At 43.1% G+C, this 15,737-nt stretch overlaps 1 protein-coding gene across 6 annotated transcripts in view; it reads left to right on the forward strand.

Moving 5' to 3' along the window:
* The first annotated feature begins 469 nt into the window (after positions 1–469).
* The window catches only part of SLC25A48 (solute carrier family 25 member 48), a 49,030-nt gene continuing 33,762 nt past the window's right edge, over positions 470–15,737 (forward strand). For 3 of the 6 annotated variants that reach the window (XM_045028176.1, XM_045028175.1, XR_006581741.1), the window contains exons 1-4: positions 470–761; positions 3,396–3,439; positions 11,310–11,381; positions 14,391–14,643. In XM_045028176.1, the coding sequence (XP_044884111.1) occupies positions 716–761; positions 3,396–3,439; positions 11,310–11,381; positions 14,391–14,643 (415 nt within the window). In that variant the 5' untranslated portion in view covers positions 470–715. The remainder of the gene's footprint in view (positions 762–3,395; positions 3,440–11,309; positions 11,382–14,390; positions 14,644–15,737) is intronic. The other 3 variants (XR_006581742.1, XR_006581743.1, XR_006581744.1) reach the window with 3 other exon arrangements.

Below are 15,737 nucleotides of genomic sequence, written 5' to 3' on the forward strand. Positions count from 1 at the left end.
ATGGGAAGAGTGATACTGACTTTTCTTTGAGATCTACTGACTAAAACACTATATAAGAACCAAGTGTTGTTGTTGTTATTATATTGTGACATGTGTGAGTATCTGCCCACCGGCATAAGTAAGTGGTTCATACTATGGCCCTAACTTCATGTCATACCCGGATTTTCATATTAATTCATGTTTTTAAAATATTACGTCTTTGGAAAAACCTCACCTTTTCAAATGCAATTATCATCAACTATCATTAGTGCCAGTAACATAAAATCCCTTTTACAGATGCTTCTTTCAAAAGGTACAATTAGAACACAAAGTAATTTCACCTGAAATAAATGCATGATTTGTACTTAGTAACCTTCCCCATTTGTCTCTAAAAGAAAAAAAAACAGTGGGGAAATTCCTATGCTCTAGTTGTACTGTGCCTTTAAGGTTTGGGGGAATGATGTCACAGTGGGCTTTGGAGGTACTTTGAGACAGGCTATGTGAGAGGTTAGAGTCAGAGTTGCTGCAGTTTTAATACTGCTGAAACATGTGAAAGACACACACTCTTACTACAATCCCATTGGGACACCCGGTGGTGTTGGTGTCACTTTTCTACATAACAGAGTCAAAGAGACACATTCAAGCAGCCCTCGACAGCATATGCTGAAGAAATTGAATGTGAATTGCAAACTTGCAAGAAACTATTTGAATAGGAGTTGTCCAGCAGTTTTAAAACATGGGCAGTCTTCAATTAGAAGATTTTGTAGCTGGTTGGATAGGAGGTAAGTAACACTGGTGGGATATTTTGGGACAGTAACAACAGAGTTATATAAAAATAGGTAAGTGTATGTCCATTTTTAAAAATGAAGTCTATTGATGGATGCATTTATCAAGTTGTCTGCATTTATTCATGTTTGTGTTTGTATGTGTCATTTGCCACATTTGTACAGAGAGGATAGTTTCAATTAAGCAGTAATAGAACATTGCACAGTTTTATCTGTCTGTTCTAAGACTACCAATATGCAACGAGATGTGGGATGTGAAATTATGGTGTCATCTTTACATTACACATTCCTGAGGTAAGTGCATGACCTGCAAGGCTGAACGTCTCTAGCTGAGAAATATGTAAAATGATATTGTAACCCAACACATAAGATTATGGTTTTGTAAAGGCATTCTAGGGTTTGCCTATTGAGTTCAGATCACTGTGCATACAGCTTCATATTTAAACAGCTGGGAATCCTCACCAGCCAATCAGATGGCTCCATTAATCCACACCCTTTTATGAAAGGCTCAGATCTGGTTCTGAGTGAATAGTCCTGATAAGGCTATAAGATTATTATCAGGACAACTGTCACAAGCAGACTAGAATTATTAATCAGGCAGTTTTCTGAAAGAAATGATTCTGGCCTTCTGTAAAATAGGTGCCATCTCAATTAGAAAGTGTAGGAAGAAGGTCCTGCAGATGTATCTTGCACTCTGGAGAGCTCCTTTTATCTAGAAAGATCCCAAAGTGCACCACTACAATGCAGCTCTCACTGGGTTGGAAGACAGCTGGCAGGTGAACAACACGACAGGGTAGAGAAGGACATTTTGGCTAAGAGCAGGTGGCTACTGTTACAAAAAGTGCTACTGTCGTGGATTTTTAATGTCCACACAGAGCACATGAGACTTTTGTATTGGCATCTTACAAGGGTGTGAGACCACTAAATAGTGCAGGTCAATGTCCTCATTTATCCAGGAAAAACTGGAATCCTTGCCAAATTACCAGGAGAAAGGGTGAGGCTTGATTTCCAAAACCTGAGGAGACTCGAGTGTCGGTTGTGATGTAGTTTGGCTAATTTGCCCGTGTCTATTACTGCAAAAGCATGCATAAATGGGGCAGGAAAACTGGGTGAGCAAATAGCCAGTTAGGGATAAAATTTGCCAGTTGCATGTGCAATTGTCATGCACGGTTGTACTAAATACTCACATAAATCAAGTACATGAATGCATGTGATCCTGAGCTAAGCTTCTGGAGCAGTTTTTAAATGATTCTTATTCTCTACCCCCACTTTGCATCTCTCCTCCCTCTTCTTGTTGTTCTCCCTTTGATGGGTTATAATGGAAATGTTTCTCATGGGCATTGGAGGGCCCTGGCTGACTTCCCACAACTGAGTAACGTGGTAATATTCCAATTATCAACAGAGCTGTCAATTAACTATGAAGCCATTTGTCAGGAGCCAGGGCTTGCAGCAGAGCTAGTCTCCAGGCAGCCTCATCAGTACAGCTGGCCTGCAGCAGGCTGCCTGATTGGCCAGCCACCATTGGCCATGCTAACTGATTGGCTGCTGGAGCTAGCAAGCCCGCTCTTACGCCAGCAGCAGCTGGTTGGCTGCTCAGTGCTCATGGCCACCACTGTGCCTGCTGCTGGGTTACCTTGTTCTTGCTACTCCTGCCTTCCATCCAGCCTGACTTGTCCTGCCCCCAATCTGGACCCCCTTTAGACTGCCTACTACCCGACTTGCTCCAGTTTCTGACCCTGAGCTTGACCCATGGCTTTGGCTTCTGACTACTGACTCTGGCTATCCAATTCCTAGCATCCGGTTTGACCCATGCCTCTGGTTTCTGACTACGGCTTGATCCTCGGTGCTGGTTTCCAGTCCCTGCCCTCTGGTTTGATCCATGGCTCTGACTACTGACTCACTCGCCCCTCAGCTCCAGCATCTAGTGCTTGACCTTCAGCTTGACTCTTGGCTCCACCTTCCAACTACTGACTCCAGTTCTGACCCTAATTGTTGGTTCCTGACATCTGCTCTAGCCTGATGCCCACTCTGATCACTAGGCTAGACTGCCCTTGTCCCGGTCAGCTGACACCATTGAATGACAGAGATTTTCACACGCAGCCTCAAACACACACGCACAAAACCTGGTTAAGAGAAAATAGGTTTTGAATGGGGAACAGTGCAGAGGTTGAGTATAAAAATCTGTCCTCCATGTTGCAGACAGTGCATGGGACAGCTACACAGCCCCTCCACATATGCTATTCCAGCCCGTGGTCTGCAGTATCCTCTGTAAATCATGCACTGTGCCCTTCATGTCAAGTGGTCTCACCACCTCTCTGGGTTGGTTTCGTGGATCAGGTGCAGAGATTAGCTCCATCTCGCAAAGGGAATGCCAATTCTCCCTGTGCATCTGCTCTGCAACTGACATCATTGCTTCAAGACGTACCCTCAATTTGCCTGGTTCTACTGATGAGTGAATTTTCACCAACTAGGTAATGAGCAGAATGATGGCGAGTGCTCTGATTCGCTGAGGGGAGCACATATGCAACAGGGCACGGACTTGAGTTTCATTGGGTAAATGTTACAAAAGTCTCTCCTTTTAGTTGACTCACCCAATTGTGTTTTGTCTAATGACCTTATTTTAATCCCCAGGAGCTGCAAGTGTAATTGTGGGGCATCCTCTGGACACAGTAAAGGTAAAATATTTTAAGCCGCACTTTCACTTACACAGATTTTGAGATTCATCCCTTTACAGGGGGGCAGCAAACAACCCACACACTAGCTTCCTGCCCATGGATAAATTTAACCCCTGAGAAAAATACACCCACATTTAGTGATATTTCTCTTTGTGTTTTTTCTTTTTCTCACGTCTGATTTTAACACAGAGAAATGGTTGAAAGACCATTCAAAAGGAAGATATGAAAATGTGATTATCAGATAAATTCCCTGGATGGGATCAAAACTGAAAGTGAAAACTACCCATTATACAATGTTCCACAGACTGAAAAGGTCAGCACATACTTTATCAACCAATGCAATGGTTGAGTTTACAAAGGGCAAAAGGCAAACTGTATTTGTCTTTGCTGAAGAGGTATTTTTTAAAGGTTTTCCTAAAGTTGGCAATACTGTAAGGACAAAGTACAAATATAGCTATCCTGCTGCTAGGAGCTGCAGTTATTCAATAGCCATTCCTATCATCCTTTTTCCTACAAGGGAAATCAGGTTGTTTTTTTCTAGATGGATTTACAGGTGTAGTGTTAGAAGATGTTTGTTAACAGGTTCTTATGCTGCAGTGCAGACAAGGCAGCATAGTCGTTAACACAGATAAAGTCGGTTGACTTGAACACACAACTATTGGGGCATGTTAGTATTTCATTCTAGTCATTGAAGCTTTAGAAGAACATACCACTCCCTCTCCTGCTCCACTGACAAAGTGTGTTATACATCCCTCTCTGTGGCTGGCCTACAGGGGATAGTCATCTGCTACTGCTGCTAGCTAGTGAATTTACTCCTTCAACTCAAGTGGAAGAAGCCTGTTCTTTAGGCCAGGATTCCAACCCCGCTGATGACCCCCAATGGAGGTCATTATACTTGTATCCGAGTGCAAGGCCCAGTAGCCAGTAGAAATATCATGGCTCTGCAGCAGGGATGTCAGGCCACAAAGATTCTGAAGCACTTTCATCAAATGTTCCATGGTGGCTATCTCCACAACTGCATGGAGGAGTTGTGGATGGGCAGGGGAGGGTTGTGTCAAGAATCCAAAATGAACTGCATGGATCAGGCACTCAGGAAGGACCATAGTCACTGCTACAGCCCAATGAGCTGCAGAGTAGTCACTGAGATGCACCATTGGCTGAGAGAGGATTACATATCTTGTTGGGAAAGAACAGTGGCTCTGAGAACGCTGAGGGAAGTGTAGACCAAAGTGGCCTATGCAATACCCTTTCTACAGGTTGAAGCAGATTTTCCCACTCACACATGCTGCTATGGGAATTTGGGCCAGGTTTTCTCTTTTGCGGGGAAGCTAATGCTGATATCACTAGTACCCTGGATCAATCACAGTGCTGTGTAATAAGAATCTAGCCCCTATGTATGGGCATGGCGGGGGACGGGGGGTGAAGGGAAGCGGGGTGGGTAGGAGGGCTTCTTCCATCATCTTCCCAGCCCCTGCAAACCTGTGCAGGGACCTGTGCAACATGTGGCTACATGATGGCACATTTTGTTATACTTTCCTGCTATTTTCAAAGCCAGCTAAGAGATTTGGTTGCCAAATTGCAATGAAAATGAACAGGAATAGGGCTTTGAGAATCTCAGTTTATAGTCCTTGTGCTCTTGCTCCAGGAGAGCTGATCTTGTGTTTATTAAGAAGTTAGATACCATCAGACTGAGGATCATTGTTGCTTGAGGTACTTGGGTTTCTTCAGGGAAGCATGGTGCTGACTACTGAAATGTGTCACTGACTGCAGAAGCAGTGCCAGTGCATTAACAAATGACATTGGGAAGCCAATGTTCAGAGCCGAGAATGTAAAGCAGGAATTGTGTATTGGACATGTTGTCTATGAATTCCCCTGGAAATACTGTTTGTTTACATCCCAGAGAAGTGTCTTTCTTTAAGTTTGGCAATATATGCCTTTGTTGTCATCATAGTGTGTGGGTGATAGAAGTTGACAATGTATGTTGGTAGGAGTGTTTGAGTTATGTTTGTTCAGGAACTGCCAAGTAACAAGCAGTGCATTTTTCAGGGCTTATAAAGACAACTGTCAAGTTGACCCCTCTGTTACATTTGGTTCTGGATGTCGTTTTGGAATACCAAGTAGGCAGTTTTGTTACTTTTCCAAATTAGAGGGGGAAGGACTCTAACCAATATTGAACTACGACGTGAGCATCTGAACAGTGTTTACCTATGAACATAGTGTCCAGTGGAATAAGGAATGAAGGTTTCCTCTTTCTGGGAGATGAAAAACATGAGTAAATACGTGCGTTATTTCATGTACATTAAGTTACCAGCATGGCAATTCTCAACAAACAAACCAAACACTTGGTTCAGGAGTTCCTTTCCCTTCCCCATCCCCTAAAATCCAGGCAAGCTTTTTCCCTGGCATTATGAGGTCATGTCTATAAACGGTCTTAGCTTCATTCACCTTTCACTCCACATCTTTCATTTTACCCTTTATACGCCAGAACCTTCTTGAGTAGTATTTAGGCGCTGTTGCTGTTCTCAGCTTTTGCATGTGAGTCGAGATTCTGGGTCTTCTCCAAGACAAAAGCAATTTCACTAATGAAACCAGAGAATAAACTAGAAAGCTGCTCCTGTGCTCATGTCAGGGGAGGACTCCACATGCACCTTCAAATTCGCAATTATCCCCTTTTGGTCTGTTCACTTTGTTTATTCTAACCAATGGCTTCACATCTTTCTCCATGCTGACAGGAGCAGCTTGCATAAGCTATCTCCTTATGGTTGTCCAAAGTCAGGGTTCCAAACTAGAACCCAAAGAAAGGATCATTCTAAGACTCTGTTAAAGAGAGAGCCTTCCCTAGTCATTTGCTGGGACATTCCCTTTCACTTGTGTTATCTCTGTTAGGCCACTGGTTGCTTTTCCTTGCCTCTGCTTATTTTTAGTGACTGTTACTTTTGTCATTTTAGGTGGCTTTCATTTCTAATAAGCCACTATATGCATCGTAGCAGTAGAACACGCTTATCCAGCTTCTTCAAGGGCATGACATCAGTGTCATTTTGAACTGGAGTCCGTTTCAACTCAGAATAAGCTTTAACGGCTATGCCTGCAATGCTTTCACGGCTCACTCCCGGGGAGAGAAACTCATTGAATGTTGTATTCACATGCCATTGCAGTTACCCTAACTGCCAGCTTTTGAGGAGTGCTTTAATTCATGAATTTGTTTGATTCACAGACAGTAGTTTACATTCTTCTCTCTTATATATCACGAGCCAATTTCACACACTGGCCATGCAGGTCTGAGTTCTCCAGGTGAAAATATAATTCTTTGCATTCCTGCACCATGACGAACCTTTAGCGTGTATAAAATCACTTCTGCATTTTAAGCATACAGTGATGATGGCCCTGATCCTCAAGACTGGCTGACCTGCACTCAAGTGCAGGTGTTAGAGTGGTATGGGACAATGTGATCTTTATACCAGCTATGTGCTCCCAGATCTTGGGGTAAGTCAGAGCAGCCTCAGTGTAACAAGATACTTTGCTGAATACTTTCATCCCTCCTTATTTCCAGAAGCAAATCTCGTTACACTGCAGGAGGTTTCAAACACTACCTCTCCTGCAGATTTCCTGCACAGCAGAGTGACTGCTATTGAATGACAATGAGTTTCTGTACGGAACAGGAAGTGGAATTTTAAGGCTCCGGGATAGGAGATACATTACTCTAAACCTGGAATACAGAAATCTAAAAGGTATCGTTGGTTGGTAGGGTAGCAAGGCTACTCAAGTCTGAAATCCTTGTTGTGCTGTAAATTAAAATGTAATATGGAGGAATAAGTTCCAAAGAAAACTAGTGTAATAAATTCAGGACCATATTCTCCACTAGTATAAATGCACTGACTTCAATAGAATTACATCAGCAGAGAATTCAACCCTCACGGTTAGTACACAGAGGACAGTTTAGTTAAAGAATACTCCCTGTGATGAGGAATGGCATGGCTGACACTAGATTATCCTTTAGGGTGACCAGATGTCCTGATAAAATGGGGACTGTCCCGATATTTAACCCTTTGTCCTGCGTCCCGATCAATGTACAATTAGGACGCCATTTGTCCCGATATTCAGGTAAGGAGGCGAGCGGGAGGAAGGCGCTGACTCTGTGGGTGCTCCAGGGTTGGAGCACCCACGAGGAGAAATTGCAGCCAAGCTCCGCCCTCCTCGTCTCCTTCTCCCCCTCTCTCCCCAGTGCGCCATGTCCCCACTCCTCCACCCCCTCCCAGAGCTTCCCGCCGCCTAATAGCTGTTTGGCGGCACTTAGCGCTTTCCAGGAGGGAGGGGGGAGGAGCAGGGATGCGGCATGCTCAGTGGAGGAGGTGGAGAAGAGGCAGGGCAGGGGCGGGGACTTTGGGGAAGGGGGTGGAATGGGGGCGGAGCGAGGGTGGATGCTTGGGCGGGAAGAGGCGGGGGGTGAGCAAGCACCCACCTGGCAGAGGGGAAGTCGGCGCCGTAGGGATGAGTGGCGGGCGGGGGGGTGAAGAGGTGAGCGAGCGGTGGGTGGGTGGGCGTGTAGGGGGGTGAAGAGGCGAGTGAGCAGTGGGACTAGGAGGGATGCAGCAAGCCAGCAGGGGGCTGGGGGATGAGGGAGGGCACGTTGGGGAAACGGGGGCCAAGCGGGACCTGGGGCAGAGTGGGGGTGGAGCCTGGGAGGAGCGGGGGTGGACTGTGGGTGGGGCTGGCAGCACTCCAGTGTGTCCCGATATTTTAGTGTTGTGATCTGGTCACCCTATTATCCTTTGTTACTCCAAAATGCATTAACTTTAACCTTTAGGAACCTGGTTAGTGTGTAAAAGAAAAGAAAACAAACCCGAGGGGAGGCAATGGAGAAAACCCAAGTTAAGGACGCAAATCAGTACAGAAAAGAATTCAAAGTCACAGTAAACAGTAACCATGATTGCAAGTGCAAGGCTTACCCTTGCAAAAAAGCCATTCAGGCCCATATCATGCCATTCATGCATGCAAATATCTGAGTTACTCATGTCATAATGGTAACTGGATGCACTAATCAGGTATGCCACTATACACACATAATTGCAGTTGCAATTTTGTGTCTGACTTTTTGAAATCAGGACCTAATATATGCCGTATATAAATGACAGCTGCCACCTGCCTATAAATTGCAAGTATTTAAAAAAGCTGGTGAAACTATTTCTCTTTGATTGCACTTTAAAAAAAAAAAGTATGGATCATTCCTCCATGGACTCATTTTATTACATGAGGAGTTATGTGCATCATGTCCCATACATCAAGACAACAGCATATGGCAATGGCACTCCCCTCAGTATTCTAGATAAACCTACAAAGACTTGGTTTAGTCTTTCACAGCTCTGAGGCTTGGATCCCAGTAATGATTCCTGGAGTAGCTCATTCAATGCTTTCAATGTGAAAACTCCTTTCCATGGTTAGTCTGTAGCATGTCCTTCAGTGAGTACTCAATATTTATCTGAAATATATAGCATTGGTCGATATTGATATAGCCAGAGTAAAATACCTGGGGACTTCTGCTTGCTAAAGCAATTGGGTGCAATGTGAAACGTCCCATTAATTCTTGGAGAGAGAGGTTGCTGCTGCCAGCTATTCTGATTTTGGAGCAACTGGAATGCTGTAGACATTGAGTAGGGATATGGTTGTGTATACGTATTTCAGAAGCAACTTTTATCCTGATCTGGAGAAAACGGCATGCGTTGCTTTCTCAGCCATTAGTGAGATGCCATATGTGATGATGATCAGAGGAAGAGGGAGTGGGGAGATGAAGCAGTAGGTAACAAGGATGGAGGGTTTGCATTGGTGGAAGATGGATAATAGTCTGCAAAAGCGGAAAAGGAGTTTTGCCAAATCTGGGGTTCCTGTATATGGAAAAAACATAATCAAATAATGGGAATCGAAGGCTGGGATGAGGGAAATCACTGTTTGCAACAGAGAGGCCAGAGAGCATTAGTGATGGTTAAATCCTGATCCTACTGAGGCCAGTCGCAAAATTCCTTCTGTTTCATGTAAGCTTTTGTTTCTTGTTTTTCAAACCTCTTTCCAAATGAAGAACTTGCCAGTGTCGCACATTCCAATTTTCTATATGTTGTAAATAACAATTGGGCCAGATCTTTCACTGGAGTATAATGGTGTAACTTCACTAAAGCCAGTTATATGTAGCTGGCTGTTCTTTTCTGAAATACAGTTTGGAAACTGTCCTGGTTCTGTTATTCAGAGAGATCCTACCAAACCACCTACTGACGTGTCCATGCTAAAGATTATTGCACTGTGGCTATACACTGGGGGCAAGATAGGGTGATGCAGATAGCTAGAGATAGGGCATCCTGTGCAGAGGAGTCATGACAAGGGGGGAAATGTCTTTGTAGATTTAAGGGAGGGATGCAAACACTACAAGGTCATTTTAGGCCATCATTCTGTGCAGCCACTTACGGAAGGGGAAAAGGGGTAGTGATCTTGATATTAGGATAAAAAACAGGGACTGAATTTCCCCTAAAATAAACCCGCAAGCTAAGAAAATTTGTTAGTTGATTACAGTGACTTTTTTCTATTAAAAACATGAAAGCAGCTTGATGGATGAGCTATATATGTGAGAGGTGAAATATCTGTTTAACCATGACAAACCCTGTATTGTTCATGTGCTGGGTTTTATTACTGCTGTTGATCCTTTTAGAAAACATATAAATATCTCTTTCCAGAAACAAATCGTCTTCGTTTGAAGCAATATATAAAACACCTCTTTTTCATTAGAGGTTAGATATTTCTGAGGCTTGGAATGATTGCCTTGGCTCCATTTAATATTTAGACAGTTAGCGTGAAATTCACCTAGCATTGTCAGGGCCATGGATGGCACCCTCCACAACAGAACTGCTGCAGGTCTGATCTGCAGGGATGGGCAGCTAAAGAGCAGGTGGGTGAGGTACCCTGCACACCCTACATAAAGTGCAGCTGGGCTCTGCACCAGCTCCACCAGCAATGAGTTAGGTTGCAGATGGGGCAAGGCCATTGGATCTATGATCTAGCGGCCAGAATCCCTGGTGGAGGGGGTTTAAGGTTTGAGGCACTGATTCAAACACATATGCTGATGTAGAAGCCATGGAACAATGACGTAACACATGTTGAGAGTCTGAATTCTCCTGCCATTTACTTGGGCTTTGGGAGAGAGGGTAAATTTTCCCGCTATTCCAGGTTTCTTTCCAGCATATCAACTAACTTAACGGAGAACACGTGGTAAATGAATGAACTACCTGCTACACTCCCTGAAGTCTAATAAAAAAAGGCTTAAAATCATAGTCAAGCTTCCACTGACATTAGATTAATAGAATGTAAGGCCAGAAGGGACGATTATGGTCTCATCTGTCATTCTGAATAACACAGACCATAGAATTTTAGCCAGTGATTCCTGCATAAAAGCTATAACTTCTGGCTGACATACAGTAATCTTTCAGAAATCTATCTGATGTTGATTTAAAGACTTCAAGTAACAGAGAATCCACTGCATTCCTGGGTAGCTAATAGTCTCGTTTGCAAATGAGATTATTCTGCATAACACGTACTGATGATTCTGTGCAGAGTTGGGAGGCCTTGCCTTTCTATATTTCAAACCAGTGGGACAATCATGGATTCTGGATGAAGCAAAGAGCCCCGAATGTCTGAGGTTCTGTTTGGATCTGCCACTGGCACAGTGCAAACTGGGCTGCTGCATGTTTATTTTACTTTACTGTCCCATTTGTCCTAGGAGCAAAGCCTTAATTTACTCTCAAATCAAAATGTGCATTGTTTGCATAGCACGAGCTTCCACTGAACTGAAAACGCATTGGTTCAATTACATTTCATCAATACATTTTTGCAGACTCGTTTACAAGCCGGACAAGGATATGGAAATACACTTAATTGTATCCTTACCGTGTACAGAAATGAAAGTGTAAGTACCTTGGTTTGTCTATAACATGCCAGAACAGAAAATGAAAAAGATATTATAAGTGATTACAAAACAGCATGCATTCAGTGCAATAGCATTCAAAGCCCTTATGTGAAGAATTGCAAGCATCTGTCCTTCTCCTCTGCCCCAGCTAACCCTGGCCTATGAGAGATTCCTCGTCCTCCTCAAGGAAGTGCCTAAGGATTTTGGGCCCCTTTGAGTGGGCAGGATACAGGCGTGTATGACTTTTAATTTCCTTTTTATTTCTGGAACACTGTTTTTCCCAGAATAAACCTGCTTGTGAGTGGAAGGGCAAACGACCTTTTCTGACACAGGTCCGACCTAGAGCCTAAACTTTGGAAGTGCAGAAGTGGACTGTGACTTTATGCCCAATCCTGCTCCTACTGACCTCACTCACAGAGCGTCCCTGGACTTCACTGGGAGCAAACTAAGCACCTTTCTTGTTACTCTTACCGAGGAACCCAAAGTTGTTCCTAAGCCGAACTCTTGTCTACATGGGGAGCTAATGCGCACCTGGGAGGCGTGAATTCTAATACGCACCAACATGTTGCACACTCACTGGCCCATGCAGACCCATCTGACATGCACTAAAAGTTCCCTAGTGCACGTTTCAAACAATACTAGGTTTAATGCACAATAGGGAACTTTTAGCTTGTGCCAGTCAAGTCTGCGTGGGCCAGTGAGTATGCAACATATTGGTGTGCATTAGAATTCACGTCACCCTGGTGTGTCGTACTGCGCCCTGTAGACAAGCCCTAAGTTGTGGCGCCCTCTTGTTCAGATTCTGCATTGTTAGAACAGCCAGCCAGGCCTGCTGAAGATAATTTGGGGCCAAGTTCTGTGTTGACTTAGTCCCCATGTGACAACACGGAAGTGAAAGGAATGGCCTGGGTGTAAATCAGTACAGAAACTGGCTCATAAGCATGACACAGATTTAGGTTTTATGTCACTGATGGTCTGAAGCTACCTTCCTTACTCAGGCAAAACTCCCATTAAACATTAAGCCAAATGATTATTAGAAATAAGGTTACCTTGGACGTTACACTGCGGTACCTTCAGTGTGCTGTCCAATCCACTTCAATGGGAGTTTCACCTTAGTGAATAGTGTGGCAGGATATGGCCTAGGATATCGGCAAGTTTTCGACCTGTATAATTTATGATAATAAATTCATGAGGGAGGAGGGGGCAACCTAATGAAAGGTTAATAATGCTGAACTAACAGTGTACCACCATCTGCTTTCTATGTACAGCATAGTTAACATATCATTATTCATGACTCTCTTTTCTTGCGTGCATGGTTCAGCTTCCCCTGTTCACCATTTTGCAAGCTGCGGTGCCTCTTCCTTGAAGTTTTACAGGCACAATTCTCTGCTGGTGTCAGTCCATTGACTCCAGTGGAGTGATGCCAGGAAAGAATTTGGCCCTAAATAGTTATAGTACTTTCCTATGTCTCCAGTTTTGCTGTGTTAAGAATATTCCCTTATGCTACATAATCTATGAAAAGCACTGAACGTAATTTTTCAGTGTCCTAAACTTGCTTCCATTTTCTACGTGTATTGTTTCAACTACAATGTGTAACTGCTCTGCTCCAAAACATCTGCTATTCAGTTTTTGCATTTTTGGTCTGGCATCCACCTTGGGTTTTAGCTAGCTAGCCTGACATGACATTAGTTAAAGAATTGTTGAGAACTTACTTAGGGCATTACATTTCACATCCAATTAGCTCTATGAAAGGATCAAAGAAAACAAGAGAAGTATTCAGTGATCAATTTCCCACACTGTACAAAAGCAGACTTATAATTCCTGGGGAACTGAATTGAAGTGGAGATATGCAAAGTCAAGTATAGCAGGGTGTGACCAGAATCCCAGGGGAGCCAGCTGAGGTCACTCAATTAGGGTGAACTGCAAAGAATGGGGGAAGCAATCCCCAAAGCTGGTGGGTATTCCAATACTTAGATTTACCAAGCCAGCACAAATCAGCTTCTAATATACCTCCCTGGTTACTCAGAAGTCAACAACACAATTCCCTTAAAGTAACCCAGCCTCAGGCCTACACCCAGACACCCAAGTCAAAAATGATGAAGATGACTGAAAATCTTATTCATCATATAAAAAAGGTTCTACCAATCCCAAAGGAGCAGACGCATTACCTTCCAGGTTAATGAATATTCAAGATCTTACCCAAGTACATGCTTACAGCCAATTCTTATTAACTAAGCTAAAATTTATTTAAAAAGAAAAGAAGGGGAGTATAGGTTAAAAGATCAGTATACATACAGACATGAGTACAATCTTGAGTTTCAGATTCACAGCAGAGATGTTGAGCTTTGTAGATGCAAAGAGTTCTGTCAGAAATAGTTCATAGGTTATAGTCAATGTTTGTATTCAGGGTGGTCCAGTCAGCACTGGGATCTCAGTCCTTGTGGCTTAGGCTTCATCTGCATGAAGCCTCAAGCAGATCTGAGATGACAGGATCAGGACCCAAGCCATTTTTTATTCAGTTTCAGGCCCTCTTATGACAGCTCAGAGTCCCTCGGCAAACACTAGACACTCATTTCCTGAGTAGTCACCGGTAATTATTTACACAGATCCACATAAAGCAATTGCCTGTTTTTCCACCATTTGCAGACAATTTGCTATACATTTCAAAGAGAGATGAATACAGCGATATCCTATGTTTACAGTTCATTTAAATGTTAAGATGTCCTTTTAATCTCTGAATTAACAGAATACAGCATAGACAGGGACTGTTTGATTATATTGTTGACCTCTACCAATATATATGTAAATACACAAAAACACAAATATTATCTACCCATATGTTTTTAAGGGTTGAATTTGGGTTATTTAGCCTGCAGGATGCTTAATCATTTCTGGTCATGTGTCACACAGAGACTATAGAATTCTGAGGTTTACTGTGAAGTGTGACCAACTAGGAAAAATAATCAAATTGATACATCTCCCTTAACTCTTGCTTTATTTCACTGTTAGGTTGTCGGATTCTTTAAAGGAATGTCTTTCCCATTGGCCAGCATTGCTGTCTACAGCTCGGTGACATTTGGTGTCTTCAGCAATACTCAAAGATTTATTAGCCAGCAGCGCTATGGAGACTCTAACCATGCCCCGGCACTCTCGGACTTGATTGTTGCCAGCATGGTAGCAGGGGTTGTCTCAGTAGGAATTGGTGGTCCTGTGGACCTGATAAAGATAAGACTACAGATGCAGACACAGCCATTAATTAAAGGTAAGAAGGCAAGGGTTGTTTTTCAGTCTTTTCTACTTATTCAGATTAATTGAAGCTGTGATTCAAGGCTGGATTCTCCACCGTCTTGCATCCATTGTGCTTCTTGACACTTATGCAAACGCACTATCAATTAGAATTCTCCAATCCCCCAGAGCCTGATCAAAAGGCCATTGGAACCATTGAAAAGACTCCCATTGACTTCAGTTGTCTCTGGATCAGGCCCTTACAGCGAGGGATGTGTTCTACAACTACGTTGCACCAGCATAAATGACTATGCCAGATGCAAGGCAACAGGGAATCAGGTCCATGGTCCCTAAATTAAATTGTATGCCATAAGATTCTCATAAACCACAACGAATCCAGAAAGATTTTAATTTGCAGCTGTTGCACCAGCCAGGCCTTGAAAGAGAGGTGATCAGCACTAAAAGCACAGTCACCCAAGACACAGGGTAACTGTTTTCAGTAATACTGTAGTCTGATTTTATGTTTGTTTGTGGAGCAAGTGACAATCTTATGTAGCAGTCTTTACTCAAGATTCAATTGCAATTTTGCCTGAATAAGCACTGATGATGGACTACAGTACTTGGCTCATGCTGGTGGTATCTTCCTACCATTTATCATTAAGATCCACATTGTTCAGAATTATTATATTTTTCCCTATAGATTTGCTACACAAGAACGCATTGTATAATGCAACTGAGACTGCAAGATGGAGTCTAGTTTATGGGCATTTTCATCCTTTGTTCCATAGGCAAAAACTGCCTCTAATGTCCGTAGGAGTTCTAGGGACAGAAAGCAAGAGAATATTCAAACATTCTGTGTTCATATAACTTCCATTAATGTTAAAAAGAGCAACTATGCTTATCGAGTGGATTAAAAAAACTCTCCATTTTCAAGCACATTATTTAGAATCTAGGCTACAGGAAAACAGAACACTCAGGGTAAAAGAATTCTCTAATTCAGTTCTGTCACTGGGTCAATGCTGTGTGCTAGGTCAATACAAAGTATCTCCAGAGCATGCCACCCACTCAGTTATTTAGTTCACATTTAATGCAGTTCAAGGTGGGATTTTTGGAAGTGCTCCTTGTTGGCCT

This window comes from Mauremys mutica, chromosome 8 (genome assembly GCF_020497125.1).
Source record: "Mauremys mutica isolate MM-2020 ecotype Southern chromosome 8, ASM2049712v1, whole genome shotgun sequence".
Taxonomy (NCBI): domain Eukaryota; kingdom Metazoa; phylum Chordata; order Testudines; family Geoemydidae; genus Mauremys; species Mauremys mutica.